Source organism: Ceratotherium simum, chromosome 16 (assembly GCF_057802395.1).
Source record: "Ceratotherium simum simum isolate JZ-2026a chromosome 16, ASM5780239v1, whole genome shotgun sequence".
Classification (NCBI taxonomy): domain Eukaryota; kingdom Metazoa; phylum Chordata; class Mammalia; order Perissodactyla; family Rhinocerotidae; genus Ceratotherium; species Ceratotherium simum.
This window is the reverse complement of record NC_141915.1, coordinates 61,743,931-61,763,514: the sequence shown is the minus strand read 5'-3', so window position 1 is coordinate 61,763,514 and position 19,584 is coordinate 61,743,931. Positions and strand designations below refer to the sequence as shown.

Sequence of the window (19,584 nt, the reverse complement as noted above, 5' to 3'; positions counted from 1 at the left end):
TCTGTGTGCTTGTCATTTTCCTTCGGGTCTGGAGGTGTAATATATTTTTGAATACTTTTTGACGGCGTGAATTTGTTTTTCCTCATAATGATAATATCTGGTTGCAGCTTCTACCTGCTGCCACTGGGTGGGGGTCAAGAGCTGTGTATTCTGAGCCTGCTGCAATCTGTGGGCACCCTGGCCAACCAGCTGAGCTGTTGTGCTGGGCGGGGGGGAGGGGCGCTTTCTTTCTCCTGCCGGATCCCTGGGGGCTTCTCGCTCTTCCCTCACTATCTGTTCTCCTGGGGCACTAGCTTGGTGAAGACACCCCCACAACAGCCCCATCACCTCTGTGTAGGAGTTTCCCATGGGCTATGAGGGAACTTGGAGAGCGATGGTTTTCCAGAAGAGAGCTGCCAAGAGCTGTGTGGTCCCAATCCTGGGGTCGCTGCCGCTGGGGAAGGAGAGGAGTTCTCCTTACCTCCTTCGACTTCCTCTGGGAGTTCCAGCACCTCCACTTTCAGATGTATGGTTGCGTGGGTCTCTCAGACATCTTTTGTGTTGTGTGAATATCCTCTGTTGGTATATGAATGTCCTTTTTGTTGTATCTTAGTGGGGGGAGAGTCTAAGGGGACAGCTCACTGCACCGTGATGTTGATGTCACTCCTTAGGAAGGGGTTATTGTGGGGAGTAGCTGGTTTGTCTTATGTGTGGTCCCTAGAAGGTACAGAGTAAGAACCTGGTAAATGGGAGGAAAGTCCAGAGCAGAGGGGCAGCACTGGTGGTCCAGCATGTGGAGCCTGTTCTGTGTGCCACAGGGTTGCTGGCTGTCACAGAGCTTTGATACCAGCTGCCCACTCAGGACACACTTAAGCGAGTCCTGGGACCTGTGTTAGATCTGGGCACCAGGGTGTGGCATGAGCGCACAGTATCAGTGATGAGTGCATCTAATGCCTCGGCAAGTGCCATCCCTCTCAGTCCCTCGGCCTGCCTTTCTGGGGGGTGGGTCATGATCACGTGCTGGGCCGACACCAGCTACTTCCTGTGGAGATGGGACAGTCGCATGAACTCCAGGACAGAGTCCACCCTGCTACACGTATGGCTGGCGTCGCAACCCGTGCTTTATTGCTACACGTTCAGAATACCTCTTTTTAGTGTTTTTTTATATTGTGGTAAAATATACATAACATAAAGTTTACCATTTTTAAGTGTACAGTTCAGTGACATTAAATATATTCACAACATTGAGTAACCATCACCACTATCTATTCCCAGAACTTTTTCCTCATTAAACACTTAACTCCCCATTCCCCCTCCCCCCAGTCTGTGGTAACCTCTACTCTTTCTGTCTCTATGAATTTGACTCCTCTAGGAAACTCACATAAGTGGAGTCTTGCAATATTTGTCCTTTGGCAACTGGCCCATTTCACTCAGCATAGTGTCTTCAAGGTTCATCAGTGTTGTAGCATAAATCAGCACTTTGATCCTTTTAATAACCAGGATATCCCATTGTATATCTCACATTTTGTTTATGCATCTGTCGATGGACACTTGGGTTATTTCCACCTTTTGGCTAGTATGAGTAATGCTGCTGTGAACATGGTGTACTACTATCTGTTCGAGTCCCTGTTTTCAATTCTTTTGGGTATATTTGTAGGAGCAGAATTGCTGGATCATATGGTAATTCTATAGTTAACTTTTTGAAGAACCACCAAACCATTTTCTACAGTAGCTGCACCATTTCACCTTCCCACCAGTGGTGTGTGAGGGTTCCGATGTGTCCACATCCTTACCAACACTAGCTATTATAGGCATACCTCGGACATATTGTGGGTTCGCTTCCAGACCACAGCAATAAAGCGAATATCACAGTAGAGTCACTTGAATTCTTTGGTTTCCCAGTGCATATAAAAGTTATGTTTACAATATACTGTAGTCTATTAAGTATGCAGTAGCGTTATGTCTAAAAGAACAATGTACATACCTTAAGTAAAAAATACTTTATTGCTAAAAAATGCTAACCATCACGTGAGCCTTCAGCAAGTTGTAATCTTTTTGTTGGTGGGGGCATGCCTGAAGGTTGATGGCTGCTGACTGATCAGAGTTGCTGAAGGTTGGGGTGGCTGTGGCATTTTCTTTTAATTGCATGACCCACAGTACTTCTTTCAGAATTGGAGTGAGTCCTCTCAAACCCTGCTGCTGCTTTATCATGAGGTATATGTAATATTCAAAATCTTTTGTTGTCATTTCAACAATCTTTACAGCATCTTCACAGGAGTAGATTCCATCTCAAGAAACCACGTTCTTTGTTCATCCATAAGAAACAACACCTCATCTGTTAAACTTTTATCATGAGATTGCAGCCATTCAGTCACATCATCAGGTTCCACTTTTTTTTTTATTTTTTTGTGATGAAGATCAGCCCTGTGCTAACATCTGCCAAATCCTCCTCTTTTTTTTTTTTTTTTTTTTTTTTGCTGAGGAAGACTGGCCCTGGGCTAACATCCATGCCCATCTTCCTCCACTTTATATGGGACGCCACCCCAGCATGGCTTGCCAAGCAGTCTGTCGGTGCACGCGCACTTAACCGCTTGTGCCACTGGGCTGGCCCTCCAGGCTCCACTTCTAATTCTAGTTCTCTTACTATTTCCATGACATCTGCAGTTACTTCCCCCACTGAAGACTTGAACTCCTCAAAGTCCTCCGTGAGGATTGGAATCAACTTCTTCCAAACTCCTGTTAATGTTGATATTTTGACTTCTTCCCATGAATCATGAACGTTCATAATGGCATCTAGAATGGTGAATCCTTTCCAGAAGATCTTCAATTTACTTTGCTCCAATCCAGCAGAGGAATCACTATCTATGGCGGCTAAAATAGCCTTATGAAATATGTTTCTTAAATAATAAGGCTTAAAAGTCGAAATTACCTCTTGATCCATGGGCTGCAGAATGGATGTTGTGTTAGTAGGCATGAAAACAACGTTAATCTCATTGAACATCTCCGTCACGGCTCTTGAATGACCAGGTGCATTGTCAATGAGCAGTAATATTTTGAAAGGAATCTTTTTGCCTGAGCGGTAGGTCTCAAGAGTGGGCTTAAAATATTCAGTAAACCATGTTGTAAACAGATATGCTGTTATCCAGGCTTTGTTGTTCCATTTATAGAGCACAGGCAGAGTAGATTTAGCCTAATTCTTAAGGGCCCTAGGATTTTTGGAATACTAAGTGAACGTTGGCTTCAACATTAGCCCCTAATAAGAGAGTCAGCCTGTCCTTTGAAGCTTGGAAACCAGGCGTTGACTTCTCCTCTCTAGCTTTGAAAGTCCTAGATGGCATCTTCTTCCAATGTAAGGCTGTGTCATCTACACTGAAAAATCTGTTGTTTAGTGTAGCCACCTTCATTAAGTATCTTAGCTAGATAGTCTGGATAACTTGCTGCAGCTTCTACCTGGATAACTTGCTGCTGCTTCACTTTGTAGTTTTATGTTATGGAGATGGCTTCCTTCCTTAAACCTCATGAACAAACCTCTGGTACCTTCAACCTTTGCTTCTGCAGCTTCCTCCCCTCTCTCAGCCTTCATAGAATTGAATAGAGTTGGGGCCTTGCTTTGGATTAGACTTTGGCTTGAGGGAATGTTGTGGCTGGTTTGATCTTCTATCCAGACCACTAAAACTTTCTCCATATCAGCAATAAGCCTGTTTTGCTTTCTTATCATTCTCGTGTTCACTGGAGTAGCACTTCAAATTTCCTTCAAGAACTGTTCCTTTGCATTCACAACTCGTTTAACTGTTTGGCGCAAGACCCCTGGCTTTCTGCCTATTGCAGCATTCAACATTCAGCATTTCTTTTTTTTTTTTAATAATTTTATTTATTTATTTATTTATTTTTCCCCAAAGCCCTAGTAGATAGTTGTATGTCTTAGCTGCACATCCTTCTAGTTGCTGCATGTGGGACACGGCCTCAGCATGGCCGGAGAAGTGGTGTGTTGGTGCGCGCCTGGGATCCGAACCCGGGCTGCCAGCAGCGGAGCGCACACACTTAACCACTAAGCCACGGGGCCGGCCCAACATTCAGCATTTCACTAAACTTAGTCATTCGTAGCTTTTGATTTAAAGTGAGAGCCATGAGACTTTTCCTTTCACTTGAACACTTAGAGGCCATTGTAGGGTTATTACTTGGCCTAATTTCAATATCATTGTATCTCAGGGAGTAGGGAGGACCAAGGAGAGGGAGAGAGATAGGAGAATGGCCGGTTGGTGGAGCATGGCCGGTTGGTGGAGCAGTCAGAAGACACAACGGGGGTCGGCCCGGTGGCGCAAGCGGTTAAGTGCGCGTGCTCCGCTGCAGCGGCCCGGGGTTCGCCAGTTCGGATCCCGGGCGCGCACTGTTGCACCACTTGTCAGGCCGTGCTGTGGCAGTGTCTCATATAAAGTGGAGGAAGATGGGCACAGATGTTAGCCCAGGGCCAGTCTTCCTCAGCAAAAAAGAGGAGGACTGGCAGATGTTAGCTCAGGGCCGATCTTCCTCACACACACACAAAAAAAGACGACGCAACATTTACTGATTAAGTTTGCCCTCTTTTATGGGCGTGGTTCATAGCACCCCAAAACAATTACAATAGTAACATCAAAGATAACTGATCACAGATCACCATAACGAATATAATAATAATGAAAAAGTTTGAAATATTGAATTACCAAAACGTGCCACAGAGACACAATGTGAGCAAATACTGTTGGAAAAATGGTGCCAATAGTCTATACAGAAGTTGAGGTATAATGATGTACACCAGAAATTTATATAATGTTATAAACCCGTGTGACCTTAATAAAAAAAGTTTTTTTTAATAAAAAGAAACTAAAGAAAAATGGCGCAAATAGACTTGCTCAACGCAGGATTGCCACAAACCTTCAATTTGTTAAAAATGCAGTATCTGCAAGCTGCAATAAAATGAGGTATGCCTGTATTTGTCTTTTTGATTCTGACCATCCTAGTGGGTGTGAAGTGGTACCTCGTTGTGGTTTTGATTTGCATTTTCCTGATGACAAATGATTTTGAACATCTTTTCACGTGCTTATTGGCCATTTGTATATCTTCTTTGGAGAAATGTCTATTAATTAAGATCCTTTGCCCATTTTCTAATTGGGTTTTTTGTTTTTTTATTGTTGAGTGTAAGAGTTCTTTATGTGTTCTGGATACAAGTCCCTTATCAGATGCACGATTTGCAAAATTTTTCTCCCGTTCTATGCACTTGTCTTTTCATTCTCTTGATAATGTTGTTTGAAGCACAAATATTTTTAATTTTGATGATGTCCAGTTTGTCTGTTTCTTCTTATTGCTGTGCTTTTGGTGTCATGCCATCCTGTTGTCTTTTGTACACGTTTCTCATGAGGCGACATGAAGGAATTTTCACATGTCCTTTTAAGTCCACAAATACATAAATTACACTGTTCTTATAGACTCTGCATCATCTGTGAAACAGAACACAGCCTTGGAAACATAAAGATTATTCTGAGCTTTCCATCTGCTACAGGGAGCAAGCAGTGCTCCAGAAATCTGATGCCTTATCTTGGTTGAAAGTATGTTTTGACTGTTGCAATGGAGATGAACTTGACCACTTTTCTGTTTCTATTTATGGGATTACAGATCTACATACATATGTGAGGTGTGGGAGATCTTCGTACCTATGCTGTTTCCCAGTTCTGCCCCTCTGTTGGAATTTCACACACACACACACACACACCCACAAACAGGAAATAAACTTTTCAATAAGAGTTTTTAATTTTCTTTTTGTAATCACAGATGATTTGATTATGCTGGGGAAAAAAGTCTACCTCAAAGTGTTTTTTGTTTGTTTTTACAGTGTCTGTTTACCAAACAGTCACCTTTTTTAGTGTGTATGTGACAGATTTAAAGAATAAAATATTCAGGGGCCGCCCGGTGGCATAGCGGTTAAGTGCATGCGCCCCGCTGCGGCAGCCTGGGGTTCGCAGGTTTGGATCCTGGGTGCGCACCAACGCACAGCTTGTCAAGCCATGCTGTGGCGGTGTCCCATATAAAGTAGAGGAAGATGGGCATGGATGTTAGCCCAGGTTCAGTCTTCCTCAGCAAAAAGAGGAGGATTGGTGACAGATGTTAGCTCAGGGCTAATCTTCCTCACAGAAAAAAAAAAAAAGAATAAAATATTCACCAGGAATTCATTATAGGAGTCCTTGAATAGGAAAATAATAGTTTATCTTCCTGAGAAGAAAATGGGAAAGTTAAGGGGGTAGAGAAGTGTGTCTTTCCTCGCTGCCTCATCTTTTCTCCCTCCTTACAGCAAGAGGAAGGGAAATGTTGTTGAGAGAAGCAGCTAAAGTAAGAGGCTGGCCCCGAAGCTCTGGCCAGGCACTCTGCTTCGAGGATCTCACAGCTGACCTGCAGCCAGCAGAGGCTGTTCCTACAGCAACCTTTCGTCTGCTCATCAGTCATCCGCCTGCCTGGATGGCCTTAGGCCTCCCCACCCTTGCCCCAGAATACCCCCCACTGGTTTCTTGTTGTTTGTGTCCACCTGGGACTAGGGTTCAGGAAGAGGGAGTTAGGCCCTCAGCCTCTGTCCAGACACTTCTACGCGCAGACTCTCCCCAGCCAGCCTTGGGGTCCAGTGCATAGGCTCCGCCGCAGATGCCCACGTCCTCGCTGTGCAGGGGCCAGGTGGAGCTGCCTGGGGGCTGGGCTAGGTGGGGCCGGAAGAGCAGCAGCTGTGATGGTGGAGCGCAGGTTTGTGGGGTGATCGCGTTAAGCCAGAGGAGAGACTGACGGACAGATTTTCTTTCTGGTTTTCCTGAACTTCTACCGTCCACCTCTGCCCTTCTCCTCCTGCCCCATCCTTCCCGTAGACCTGTTCCAGACATGCCCTTACCCCTTCCAGGGCTGGCATCCTCCTTCGTACTCTCTTTCCTAACATTGCCTCTAAAACGGCTTCCTAGGTGCTGCAAAAACCCTTGGACATGGACACTGTCCAGCGAGAGCTTCCTCACGAAGTGGACCAAGTGCACCTGGAGGTTTTGGAGCTTCAGAAGCAGGTGGCTGAGCTTGAGAAGCGTCTCAGGACAGTGTGGAAGGAAGGCAGGGTGGCTTCAAGCAGGCAGCAGCTGCAAGCTTCCTGCCCCATGGCCCTCAGGAGAGAGGTGGGTGCCCTGGGCAGGCCTCTGATCTGCTCCCGCCCTGGGGTCTTCCTGTGTGTGCTCTGCCCACTCCATGGCTGGTGTAGCTTGTGAAGTCACCTGAGCAGGGGCTCCGCCTCCACTTGCTCCCTCTTCCTTCCTGGGCTGGCTCTAATGTTTGGGCCTGTTCCTGGACAGACACACTGTTGAAGGGTGCAGTCCCTCCCTTAATCCTGCAGGTCTTTAAGATCCCACCCTTTAAAAATCATGTGTAGGAGACCGCACATGTGAAAATAGTTCTTCCATTTCCTCTAGAATAGGGGTCCTTGACTACTTGCTGAGAGGGCTCCGGGAAACCCTGGAATCCACACAAATTGTAGTTTTTCCTTCAGGAGGACCCTTGTGGGAGGACCATGTCGTTTTCATGAGATTCTCAGAGTGTTTAAGACCTCTGCCCACATGCACGTGACAGTGGGGCCACCCTGTGTGGGCGTTGTGGGGGCTCTCCCATCCCGGTCGTGGTCAGGCCCTCGGCACCCAGTGCCCGTCTAGCACCATGGCTTGGTGTGAGCCAAGGTCCCAACCCATGGAGAGAGCTCTGCGGCAGCACGTTGTTCCCACAGATCTGACAAACAGGCCACCTTTCTTCTTACCGAAGGCCGTGATGGAGGTGTTGTAAAGAACGGGCTTTCTTTACAGGGGTGTCCTCTGACATGCCTCCCGAGACCTCTCACTTACCTGCGGTGACCTGGAGTATCTGTGATTATTTGTGGTGACCTGAGGTTACCTGTGGTGACCTGTGGTGATCCACAGTGACCTGTGTTACCTGCGTTACTTGTGGTGACCTGTGGTTACCTGCAGTTACCTGTGTTACCTATAGTGACCTGCATTACCTGTGGTGACCCACAGTGACCTGTGTTACCTGCATTACTTATGGTGACCCGCAGTGTGGTGACCTGTGTTACCTGTGGTGACCTGCATTACCTGTGGTGACCCACAGTGACCTGTGTTACCTGCATTACTTGTGGTGACCTGCAGTGTGGTGACCTGTGTTACCTGTGGTGACCTGCATTACCTGTGGTGACACACAGTGACCTGTGTTACCTGCATTACTTGTGGTGACCCATGTTACCTGTGGTGACCCGCGTTACCTGTGGTGACTCGCGTTACCTGTGGTTACCTGCAGTTACCTGTGGTGACCGGCATTACCTGTGGTGACCTGCAGTTACCTGTGGTGCTGCAGTTACACCGCATTACCTGTGGTGACCTGCAGTTACATGTGTTACCTGTGGCTACAGATGGTGACGTGTTCATCAGCAGAAGGTTTTAGGGATAGTAACGATGTCTGGAAGCCGCGAATAGTCCTCTGGCAGAAACAGCACAGATCGTGTATACCCCAGCAGCTCTTGTCCCACGGGCACCGTTTTGAGAGTGGTACTTGGGCTCCAATGGGGACATGGCTCCAGGACCCACCACCAGGGGCTGTGAAAGGACAGAGAAGAAGACGTGGTCCGTGGTACTCTCTGGCTCAGAGAACACGAGGAGGGCACCAGATGAGCCTTGGTGCAGGCGAACACGTGAGGGGTGTCTGCAGAGGGAGACGGGAAGGCTGAGGAGTCCTGAACCCCACAGGGTCACTAAGAAGGTGGGATGCCGAACAGTCTGTGCCATCAGTAAGTACAGGCCGATGTCAGAGATCTGCACGTTTAGTTCTAGACCACCCGATAAAGCAAATATTGCAATAAAGCAAGTCCCACAAATTTTTTGGTTGCCCAGTGCCTGTAAAAGTTATGTTTACACTGTACTGTAGTCTATTGCAATAGCATTATGTCTAAAATAACAGGGTACAGACCTTAATTAAAAAATACTTTATTGCTAAAAAATGCTAACCATCATCTGAGCCTTCAGCAAGTCGTATTGTTTTTGCCGGTGGAGGGTCTTCTGAAAAACGCAGTATCGGGCCAGCCCCGTGGCTTAGCGGTTAAGTGCGCGTGCTCCGCTACTGGTAGCCCGGATTCGGATCCGGACGTGCACCGACGCACCGCTTCTCCGGCCATGCTGAGGCCGCGTCCCACATACAGCAACTAGAAGGATGTGCAACTATGACATACAACTATCTACTGGGGCTTTGGGGAAAAAAAAAAAGGAGGAGGATTGGCAATGGATGTTAGCTTAGAGCCAGTGTTCCTCAGCAAAAAGAGGAGGATTAGCACGGATGTTAGTTCAGGGCTGATCTTCCTCAAAAAAAAAAAAAAAACGCAGTATCTGTGAGGCACAATAAAGCGAGGTAGTCTGTAGACGTCATCCTCAAGAGCCCCGGCGTCCAGCCCCTCCCCCGGGCCCCAGGCATCCCTGAAACCCTGCCACTCGAGGGTTGAGTTCTGGCCCAGCAGGCGCTCCGGGCAGCTGGGATCTATGCAGATGCAGATGCAGGGGTGGTAGATCTTCTCTCACCCATATCCACAGCTCATTGCAGGTGCTGCCAGGTGCTGGGCCACAGCGAAGGGGATCTAGCAGTTCTGTTAGCCACCTGCACAGAACTCACCGATCCCACTTGTTTAGAGTGAAGGAGGAAGAAATCTCACAAAGAAGCAGATTTTTCTTTTTTTTTTTTTTTTGCAGGGAAAGAGTCACTCTGAGCTAACATCCGTTGCCAATCTTCGTTTTTTTTTCCCTCCCCAAAGCCACAGTGCATGGTTGTATATCCTAGTTGTAAGTCCTTCTAGTTCTTCTATGTGAACCACTGCCAGAGCATAGCAACTGACATATAGGTGCTGCAGTTCCGCAACCAGGTAATGAAACTGGGCTGCCGAAGCGGTAAGAGCACCAAACTTTAACCACTAGGCCATCATGGCTGGCTCAAGAAGCAGAATTTAAAGTCAAGGCATTTAATCCTATGGCGGACAGACTGGGAGCAGAAGCGACATGAAGCCCATCACGGCTCTCCCAAGGCAAGTGGGACAGGTGAGCTCTCTGGGCCTTAGTTTCTGTACAGCCATCAGGGTCTCACACTCCTTCCAGGTCTAGGCATCCCATGACCTTGGTGAGGTCACTTTCCAGGTGAGAAATTTGAGGCACAGGAAACCCAAGTGGCCAGTCCCTCTGTCCAGACCAGGCCCACCCAGGCTTGCACCCATACTTGCCCAGCTTCTCTCATCTGGAGAAGAGGGTGCATGTGCCAGGCTTCCCGCAGCTGGGAGAGCAGTTACAGATTGGGAGAGATGGAAGACCAAGAGGGCTGGGATGCTCCCTGGGGCGCGAGTTGGGGTTGGAGTTAGCAATGTAAAGTCATGAGTTATTTTAGAGAGAGAGAGAGAGCGCGATAGGTAGGGAGGCAGAGAAACACATGTATGCACAGATTCCTGGCTCTGCCCACCCAGAGCACCTAAGAGCAGTGACTCCCCAGGAGCGATGAGCAAACCCAGTGCCCAGATCTTGGTTTCTGAATTTCCTCCTCTGCTGAGAGGAATGAGGGTAAGTGGCTGATTCCACTGTGGAGACGTGACAGGATACAGGGACTGGCTTAAAGGGCTCCCCTTGACCCAGTCTAGGCCAGTGATCATGAAGTCAGGGTTACAGTCCACTGAATAAAATGGGGAATTGAGTCCATGCTAACGCAAATCAAGTGATAGAGGAAAAAAGGCGAGAGGAAAGCTCTTCCTTACGTTAGAACATCAAGCAGCAGACATAACAGGAGTGACGCAGCTGGAAAGTCATGGATGCTTGCTACGATCAGGAGCAAGGTAGTTACACAGTGTCTCCTCACAGATTACTTCCTAATTACAAAGGGAAATAGAAACTTAACTGAGGGATCAGCTCCCATCGCCAGCATTTGGACTGACGGACATCATGGGCTTCTGGACAGGAGAGGGACACAGCCTCCCTCTCGACTCTAAGCACAAAGAGACCTGAGACAGACTCAGACTGAGGGAGATACTAAGGTCAACGGGCCCGTACTGTGAGAGCGGTCCAGTTAGGAGGCTGAGGGCACCTGGGAAGCCAACGCCATGTGGGATCCTGGACCCCAGGCAGGAGAAGCAAGCTACGAAGGACAGTATGTGGACAGTCGGTGAAGTTTGCATGTGGACTGTGCGTTAGGTCCTCGTGTTGTACCCATGTTCAACTTCTGGTTTTGGTTATTAAGAGAATGTCCCAAATGAAGTATTTAGGTGTAAAGAGGCACAATGTCTCAACTTACTCTCAGCAGTTCAGGAAGAAGACTGTATGGAGAAGGGGCAGGTCACAATAAAGCCAGTGGACCAACTGCCGCCATGGCTAATCTGGTGAATCTGGCGAAGGGTGCGTGGAGCCCTCGTGCCATCCTCGCAGCTTCTCTGCAAGTTTGAAATTCTGCCAGACAGAAGCCAGTCCCCTTCCCTCCCCTAGCCAAGAAGAAGGGATCGTGCAGAACTTCTGCATGGTGCACTGGAGATATGCAGGGCCAGGTGTCTGCAGTTTCACATTTTCACATTTCTTTGGTCTCTAGTGACCCCCAGCCCAGTGCCCACTTGGGCCCCTCCCACAGAGGGAGAGACGGGTGGGTGGACTGATGGACAGGCAGACTGACAGGGTCTCCCGGCCTTCTGCCGCCTCCTGCCTACTGGGCTTCCCCCAGGCCTTCCTGCCTAGCGGCCAAGAACACAGTGGGAGGGCCCACTGTGGGGCAGTGTTGGCTGGCAGTCCCTTGGCCGTCTCCTCCTGGAAGCTTGGGAACCTGCAGAGGGATTTGTGTCCACCCTGGAGCCAAGCCATTGAGAGCCAGGTTTGGAGCTTGCTCTGGCCCAGGCCTCAGCCTCCCAAAGGACTTCTCCATGGAGCCCAGTCACTCCCTGCCCTTGGGAACAGAATCATCATTGAGACGTCTCAACGGGTGAAGCTTTCCCTCTACTGCACGGACATTTCCCCTCCCAGTCAAGATGTTGGGATCAGCACCCAGAGCAGGCGAGGGCGGGTGGGCAGTGTGGGGTGGACAGGGCCAGCCTAGGATGGGATCCAGTGGGCCCTGAAGCATGCAGTAGTTCAGCAGGTCCTAAATGTGTCTCTGGTCACTTAGCATCTTATCATTATTGTGGGGAGAGACTTTAGAGAGTCATCAAAATAAACTTGATCTTACCAGAGACTGTGCCCAAGATAGGTGAGGTCCCTGGCTGAAGTCCCCACTCACCGCGTGACTAGCCACAGTGACTAGAATGTGGGTCATTTAAAATTGTGACCCGCCAGCTTGAGCCCAGCCACCGGCCCCGGGCAGTGTTGGCTCCTTGCTCAGGCCAGGGGCAGGCTTTGTTGGGGGGGGGGGGGGCTGCTTTTGAAGAGGGTTTTAAATCTCTGAGTGTTCTGAGGTTTGCAAAGTCTCTGTTTTCAGGACTCTTCTTTCTTCACTTAAAATAACATGAGAGAATCCAACAGCGTGTTCCTGTAGAGGACCAGGCCTTGAGAATGGACCGCCCGGCTGAGTCCCCCCACCCCAGGGCGGAGCACGCCTGGAAGGCTGTGATGCTTTCACAGCAGATCAGGTCGACCCTTTAGGGGCGTATGGAGCCCGTGTGCGTGAACCCACGCTCCAGGCCTCTGCTCCTCCAGGTTTGTCCCAGCCCCCCGCAGGCCTAAGGGCCCCAACTCCTGTCCTGTGCCCTTGAGAGACCGTAAACGAAGCTGACACTCTGTGTTCGCGGAGAGCAGGCACAAGTCCCGCTCGCACCCCGGGGAAAGGAGTCAGACTTGGGTGCTTGGGCTGCGGCGAGACCTCCCCGGGGGCTGCAGGGCCACAAGATTTGTCTGTCTCTTCCTTTGCAGTCTCACCTCCACAGCCCCCCTTCAGGCCATACTATCCTGTGGGCATGTGCCAGAGGCACCTGTGTGCAGTCCCTATGGCTCCCAGGCTACCTGAGGAGCAGTAGCCACCAGTGGATGTGGGTACCTGCCAGCCCTGGAGAGGCACACCAGGAAACCGGGCCAGGACAGGGCATGCTGGGCTGTTCCAGGGACTCGGCGCCGGTTCCTTGTGCTGGCGCCAGCTCGTGTGGCCAGGACGGGGCACGGTGTGGCTTTCATGGGTGTCAGGAGCAGGCATGCCTAAGTAGGCCACCTGCTTCCCTCGGGGCCTTGGATTCGGTGTCCCTCCTGGGCCCCTGCCCAGAGGCAGCCCCCACACACATTCTTCTTCCTTTCTCTTATTCCCTACATGAGTGTGACCACACATCTGTGTGGTGGGACCCTGAGTCCAGGCTGGGGTTAGCAGGGGCAGTAGCGGGTTTTCGGACTACACGGTGCTTCCCAGGGTGAGGGCGCCCAGGGCAGCCTCAGGGCCAAGAAGCCAAGGCCCCGGGTGGCCACTGCTTCCTCCCTTCGACCCCTTTGCTTTCTGCACGTGTTTCAGGACAGGGGGAAACTTGGGCTGGCCTGCGGCTGGTTGAGGGGAGCCTGAACGACAGCTGGAGAAAGTGCCTGAGACACGGAAACAGGAGTCAGGCCAGACAGAGCCAGAGAGGAGAAGCAAGCGTGTCCAGCGAAGGAGGGCAGCAGGAGGCAATGGGAGAGGGCCACCACTAGCATGGCCCAGGGCAGAGTGACCCAGCAGTGCAGAGTCCACGGCGGGAAGGAAGAGAGTGAAGGAGGTGGCTGGACTCCCATCACAGGCTGCCCTGTGGGTCTCTGCCAGCCCCCTTCCACGCCAGGCGGGCAGCCCTTGGGCAGCAGGCACCTAGCCCGTGACTGCAGTGCCCATGCAGGGTCCTTTCACACATAGCCCTCACGGGCCCTGGGGGCCTGTTGGAGGCCAGCGTGGCTGCCAGCTAGCTCCTTATTGTCTTCACTGGAAAGACACAAAGGCATGATGGGGAGTAAGGAGAAGAACCTGATGGGGCAGGGGCTGTGAGGGTTCGAGGAACTGGGGTGTGTAGTCACCGAGGGGCAGGCCTTGGCCTGGGAGATTCGAGGGCCTTCATTCATCCTGCTTGTGAAAGAGGAGTCGTCCACAGATGCGTGGTTGTCCTCCATCTCACACTAAAGTGCGAGAGCAGTTGTCCCTTTTGTCTCTCCTTCAGAAGGACATCACCCGGTGATGCTGGTTCTGGGCCGGCCGGGCAGGGGTGCCCGCCATCCGCACCCTCACCCCTACCACACCCCTCTCCCACCTGGAGGGCTTGTCTCAATGCTGTCTGCCATGTGGGTTTTGTTCACAGGACCTCACAGGCAGAGGACCCTCAGGGACTGTGGACCAGGGGACATTCTCTGTGCATCTGAGCCCAGGGGCACAGCCCCCACAAGTCTTGTCTGTGGCCCGACTCCAGAGAAAACTAAAGGAGGCGGCCCGAAAAATCCTCTGCCTCCGTCTGGAGAAGGAGCAGCTCCTGGAGATGGGAAACAGGCTTCGTGCGGAGCTGGGCTGCCCCACAGGTGAGTGCTGAGAGCGTCGGCCTGCGGTGCCAGGTTCTGGGGAGCCCCCGCAGTGGAGGGCCGAGGGGGCCTCACAGAAGTGCTTTCTTCCTCTGGCCTGCCCCTCGGGAAGGGGAAAGGAAGGGTGCCTGGAGGCTGCCCATGGGTACAGAGGCGAGGGGAGGGACCAGGAAAGGCGTGTGGAGAGCCTGGGTTGGAGGGAGGGCTCTGGCCCAGACTTCTCAGGAAAGCAAGAGGGAGAACAGAGGCCGCCCTTGTGGAGCGAAGCTGAAGCTGAGGTCAGGAGTCACCGGCACAGAGCAGAGCTCCGTCTCCATGATGGCAGTCAATGAACCCACTCCTCTGGCAGGATTTGTGAGAAAAATGCCGCAGGTTAGCCAAGCAGCCGGCCTTTCTATGCGGCTTTGTGGTGAGCAGCAAAGGCTGCCGTGTTCCCAGGCTGGCTCTGACTGCAGACGTCTCCAGATAAAGGCAGCGGTGTCTCTACTGCAACCCAGGCTGGGACTGTCCGCCTGCAGACACCCGGGCTGCCTGGGGTGCCTCAGAGGGTGCTGGTTCCTAAGAAAGGTGGGTGACACTTGAGTCCGACTCTTGAAAAACAGATGCATTCGTGTTCTGAGTCTGCGGGACAGACCCAGGCTGCCATTGAGGACACAGAACCCCAGACTGAGTGAGGGTCCTGTGGGAAATCCATCAGAGTCAGCCAGACTAAGCAGGAAAGGCCTTCGTGCACAGCGCCTTGCTTCTGTCCAGTTCTGATGCACACTCCTGAGTAGAAGCTTTCCTGGGACACCACGGTCAGACTGCCTTTCAGGTCCCTCTCGCTTGTTCTACGGCACCCAGGCACAGGCCCCATTTCTCACACAGCTTCCCCCTCACTTTCTGTGGCTTCTGCCTGTCCGCCCTTTCCCAGCTAGAGCTTTGAGTTATTGTGAGTATCCTAAAGCAGGGGTCCTTGGGATTCCACCTCATCCTCCGTCGGTGTGACACTCAGGCCATTCCCACTCTCCTGCGCATTGCCTAAAAGCAGAGGGGAGGCTGGAGGGCTGTGGAGCCATCTGCAAGGAATCCGCTGGAGAAGTAAAGCCCCAGGCCACTCTATTTCCCTTTTGCGACAGAGTGCCCTAGTTTGCCTCTGAAGAGCTGAGAGCATTGCAAAGGGAGTTTCAGCAAAAATAACTTCCTCTGTGAACTGCGGGTCTTCCTAACCCCTGATCACCACAGCACTCAGGAAACAGTCACCAGGAAAGAGAAAGAGAAGGGTGGGGCATTATGTTTCATCCTCTAGTCTCTTCCCAGGGCTAAGCGGCATGAATAATCATAGTAGTTTTTAGTATATTAATATTTTCGGTCCTACCATGACTGCTCCAAATCCCCCGTGGTTGGGAAGTGGAGCTTGGGAGGACTTAGGAGCGCAGCGGAACTGAGGGGAGTGCTTGTTTGTGGGAGAGAGGGTGGAAGCAATTTGAGAAAAGCTCAGAAGGAGAGATTACAGTCACCTCGTATTCTACAAATGTTTTGCTGAGTGGCTGCTGCGTGCCAGGTGCCTGAGATACAGAGGTCAACCAAACCGTACGTGTAAAATTTCCCAAATCATTCTTTGAGACGGCTGTTGAATGGTCACCTTTTGCATGTAGGATACTTGGAAGAGATGGTATCTCAGAGGCTTTGTCCTTCTAGGAACCCACTCCTGGAAAGGGGCATAGTCAACAGAGCTATTTCTGGATGCTTTTCCAGATGCCATGTGCAAAACAGTGGGAACGGATGTCGTCAAGGAACTGGCTCCATCTCTCCAGACCCGTCGTCAGAGGCCATTCCCTGTCCTCCTTCTCTTTCACAAGTTGAGGGGAAAGATTGGCTCGCTTCCTCCTCAGAGGCACTTCTGGACCATCTTCTGCAAAGTTCACTAAAAACCTTGTTTCTCTTAAAGGCTGTGCCATCTGCTCATACTCTCCTTCCCTCACCCCTGTTGTTTTACAGTCTGCAGCCACAGTGACTTCAGCAGTTATGGCTCCATTTCTTCCCCTGATTCCATCCCATTCTGTCATCTTCTAAACTGGCAACACCCTCTCATATCCGAACCTTGCTGCTCTTTGACCAAGCCCTGCTCCTGCCAGAGTGCCCTCTCCCAGCCCCTGAGGCCCCAGACATTTTCTCTGATCGCAGCCATGCCTCACTTTCCCTCTAATCCTTCATTCCAGTGAACATGTCTTTCTCCTCATTGTGGTTTCCTGTAGCCAGCTGGCCTTACGGCCAAGTATTTCAGTGAGTCATCCACTCACCCACCCACCCACCCATTCATCCATTCATCCATCCTACCACCTATCCATCCATCCTACCACCCATCTATCTACGCACCCATCCACCCACCCATCCATCCATCAACCCACCCATCCATCCATCCCTCCATCCATCCATCCTTCCTTCCTTCCTTCCTTCCTACCCCTCACCCATCCAGCCGTCATTCCTTCATTCATCCAAGACAGGAGCCCCTGCTAGGTGCCATACTTCCTGCCTTCTGCTGTTTCTGCATCTCCAGGCCCCAAATCTGACTAAACTTGCTGTCTCCTCTCACCACGCCTGCTCCCTGGCTGCCTCACAGTGTCAGAGAAAGCCCCAAATCCCTAGTGACCAAGTTTGTGGCCTTCTCTGAAGGTTAGAGAGACCTCAGCAATAGAAATTTCCATACTTGGTACCTTTATTAACGGTAGACGTTTAACTGTCTTCTTCTATGGTGATTTGTCTATATGGGTTTTCTGCCTCTTCTTGGGTCAATTTTCGTCGTTTACATTTTGCTAAAAAACTATCCATACTCTCTAGCCTTTAAAGTACTACCATAGAGTAGCACATGGTGGCCCATAACTCTACTCTCTTCTGGATCTGTGGTTCTCTCTCCTTCATTTTCTCAGACTTTCATAAGTGCAGTGATGTGGGATGCAGCTTGCACTGCCCTTCCCCCACTGGCTGTGCACACATGGACTCAGTTCATCTTTGCAACAAACCCAAGCGGTGAGAAAGGCTCCTCTAAATAAGATTAAAATTTTTTTAAACCACCTCGACATGAGAAAGTCAAAGACCAACAGATTTGATGTCATTACATTTGAAACATCTCTAAGGAAAAGATATCATAAACAAGGATAAAAGACAAATAACGGACTGGGGGAAATGTTTGCAAATTATTTGATAGATAAAATGGATGAGTACCGGGGCCAGCCCCATGGCGTAGCAGTTGGGTTGACGGGTTCGGCTTTGGCAGCCTGGGGTTCGCCAGTTCGCAGCCAGGGCGTGGACCTATGCACTGCTCATCAAGCCATGCTGAGGCTGCGTCCCGCATAGAGCAACTGGGAGGATGTACAACTGTGACATACAACTATCTGCTGGGGCTTTGGGGAGAAAAGGAAAAAAGGAGGAAGATTGGCAACAGATGTTGGCTCAGGGCCAATCTTCCTCAAAAAAAAAAAAGGAACGGTACCTAAAGTGGGCATCTACAGATCAGGGCAAAGAGCCAGGATGGTGTGTCCCAGAAGAAATCCACAGAACTAAAGAGGTTACGAATGATGCTTAGCCTCTCCAGAAGTCTGAGGAGGGCAAATTAAGTCAGCATCGAGTTCAAATCTCAGATGAGAAAGTTTTACGCTCGGTGTTGAGGAGAACATGGGACACCCCGAAGATTGTTGGTGGGACTCTTCATTGGTGAAGCCTTTTTGGAGGACAATTTGGTTCCATCTGCCAAATTTTTAAGTGTTCAACTGTTTGAATCAGTGATTCTTCTAGAAATCTACTTCAGAGATTTTCCCACAGATGTGAAAAATACACGTGCACAAGGTTATTCTTGCCAGCATTTTTGTTACAGTAAGAGAGTAATTGGGAACGGTTTAAATGGCCATCCTTGGGACGTTGGAATCCAGAACTTGGAATGCTGTTCAGCTGTTCAAAGCACGAAGGGCAGCCTCTGTCCATGCAGGGCACTGTCTCCACATGGCTCTTCTCAAAGTAGTTACGATGGAGAGTCCATTAAGTTCCAGTCCGTTGTGGATGATACTTTTGTCAAATACAATAAAAATGTGGCAGTTCCAAATTACTTCAGAACCTGAGAAAAAAGAACAAAGCTGGAGGTATCACACTCCCTGATTTCAAAATATACTACAAAGCTATAGTAACCAAAACAGCATGGTACTGGCACAAAAACAGACACACAGATCAATGGAATAGAATCGAAAGCCCAGAAATAAACCCACACATCTATGGACAGCTAATCTTCGACAAAGGAGCCAAGAACATACAATGGGGAAAAGAAAGTCTCTTCAACAAATGGTGTTGGGAAAACTGGATAGCCACATGCAAAAAAATGAAAGTAGACCCTTACCTTACACCATACACAAAAATTAACTCCAAATGGATTAAAGACTTGAATGTAAGACCTGAAACTGTGAAACTTCTAGAAGAAAACATAGGCAGTACGCTCTTCCACATCAGTCTTAGCAACATCTTTTCAAACACCACATCTGACCAGGCAAGAGAAACAATAGAAAAAATAAACAAATGGGACTACATCAAACTAAAAGCTTCTGCACAGCAAAGGAAACCATCAACAAAACGAAAAGACAACCTAACAATTGGGAGAAGATATTTGCAAACCATACATCTGATAAGGGCTTAATCTCCAAAATATATAAAGAACTCATGCATCTCAACAACAAAAAAACTACCAACCCAATTAAAAAATGGGCAAAAGACCTGAACAGACATTTCTCCAAAGAAGATATACAGATGGCCAACAGACACATGAAAAGATGTTCAAAATCACTAACTATCAGGGAAATGCAAATCAAAACTACAATGAGATATCACCTCACGCCTGTCAGAATGGCTATAATTAACAAGACAGGAAACAACATGTGTTGGAGAGGTTGTGGAGAGAAGGGAACTCTCATACACTGCTGGTGGGAGTGCAAACTGGTGCAGCCACTATGGAAAACAGTATGGAGATTCCTCAAAAAATCAACGATAGAAATCCAGCTATTCCACTGTTGGGTATTTATCCAAAGAACTTGAAAACACC

The 19,584-nt window shown here is 49.7% G+C and overlaps 1 protein-coding gene across 3 annotated transcripts in view; it reads left to right on the top strand.

Annotated features, from left to right (window-relative positions):
• CCDC57 (coiled-coil domain containing 57) overlaps window positions 1-19,584 on the top strand; it is a 141,722-nt gene that overhangs the window by 58,184 nt on the left and 63,954 nt on the right. For all 3 annotated transcript variants that reach the window (XM_087441839.1, XM_087441838.1, XM_087441841.1), the window contains 2 exons: window positions 6,951-7,151; window positions 14,309-14,522. In XM_087441839.1, coding sequence (XP_087297965.1) covers window positions 6,951-7,151; window positions 14,309-14,522 — 415 coding nt within the window. The remainder of the gene's footprint in view (window positions 1-6,950; window positions 7,152-14,308; window positions 14,523-19,584) is intronic.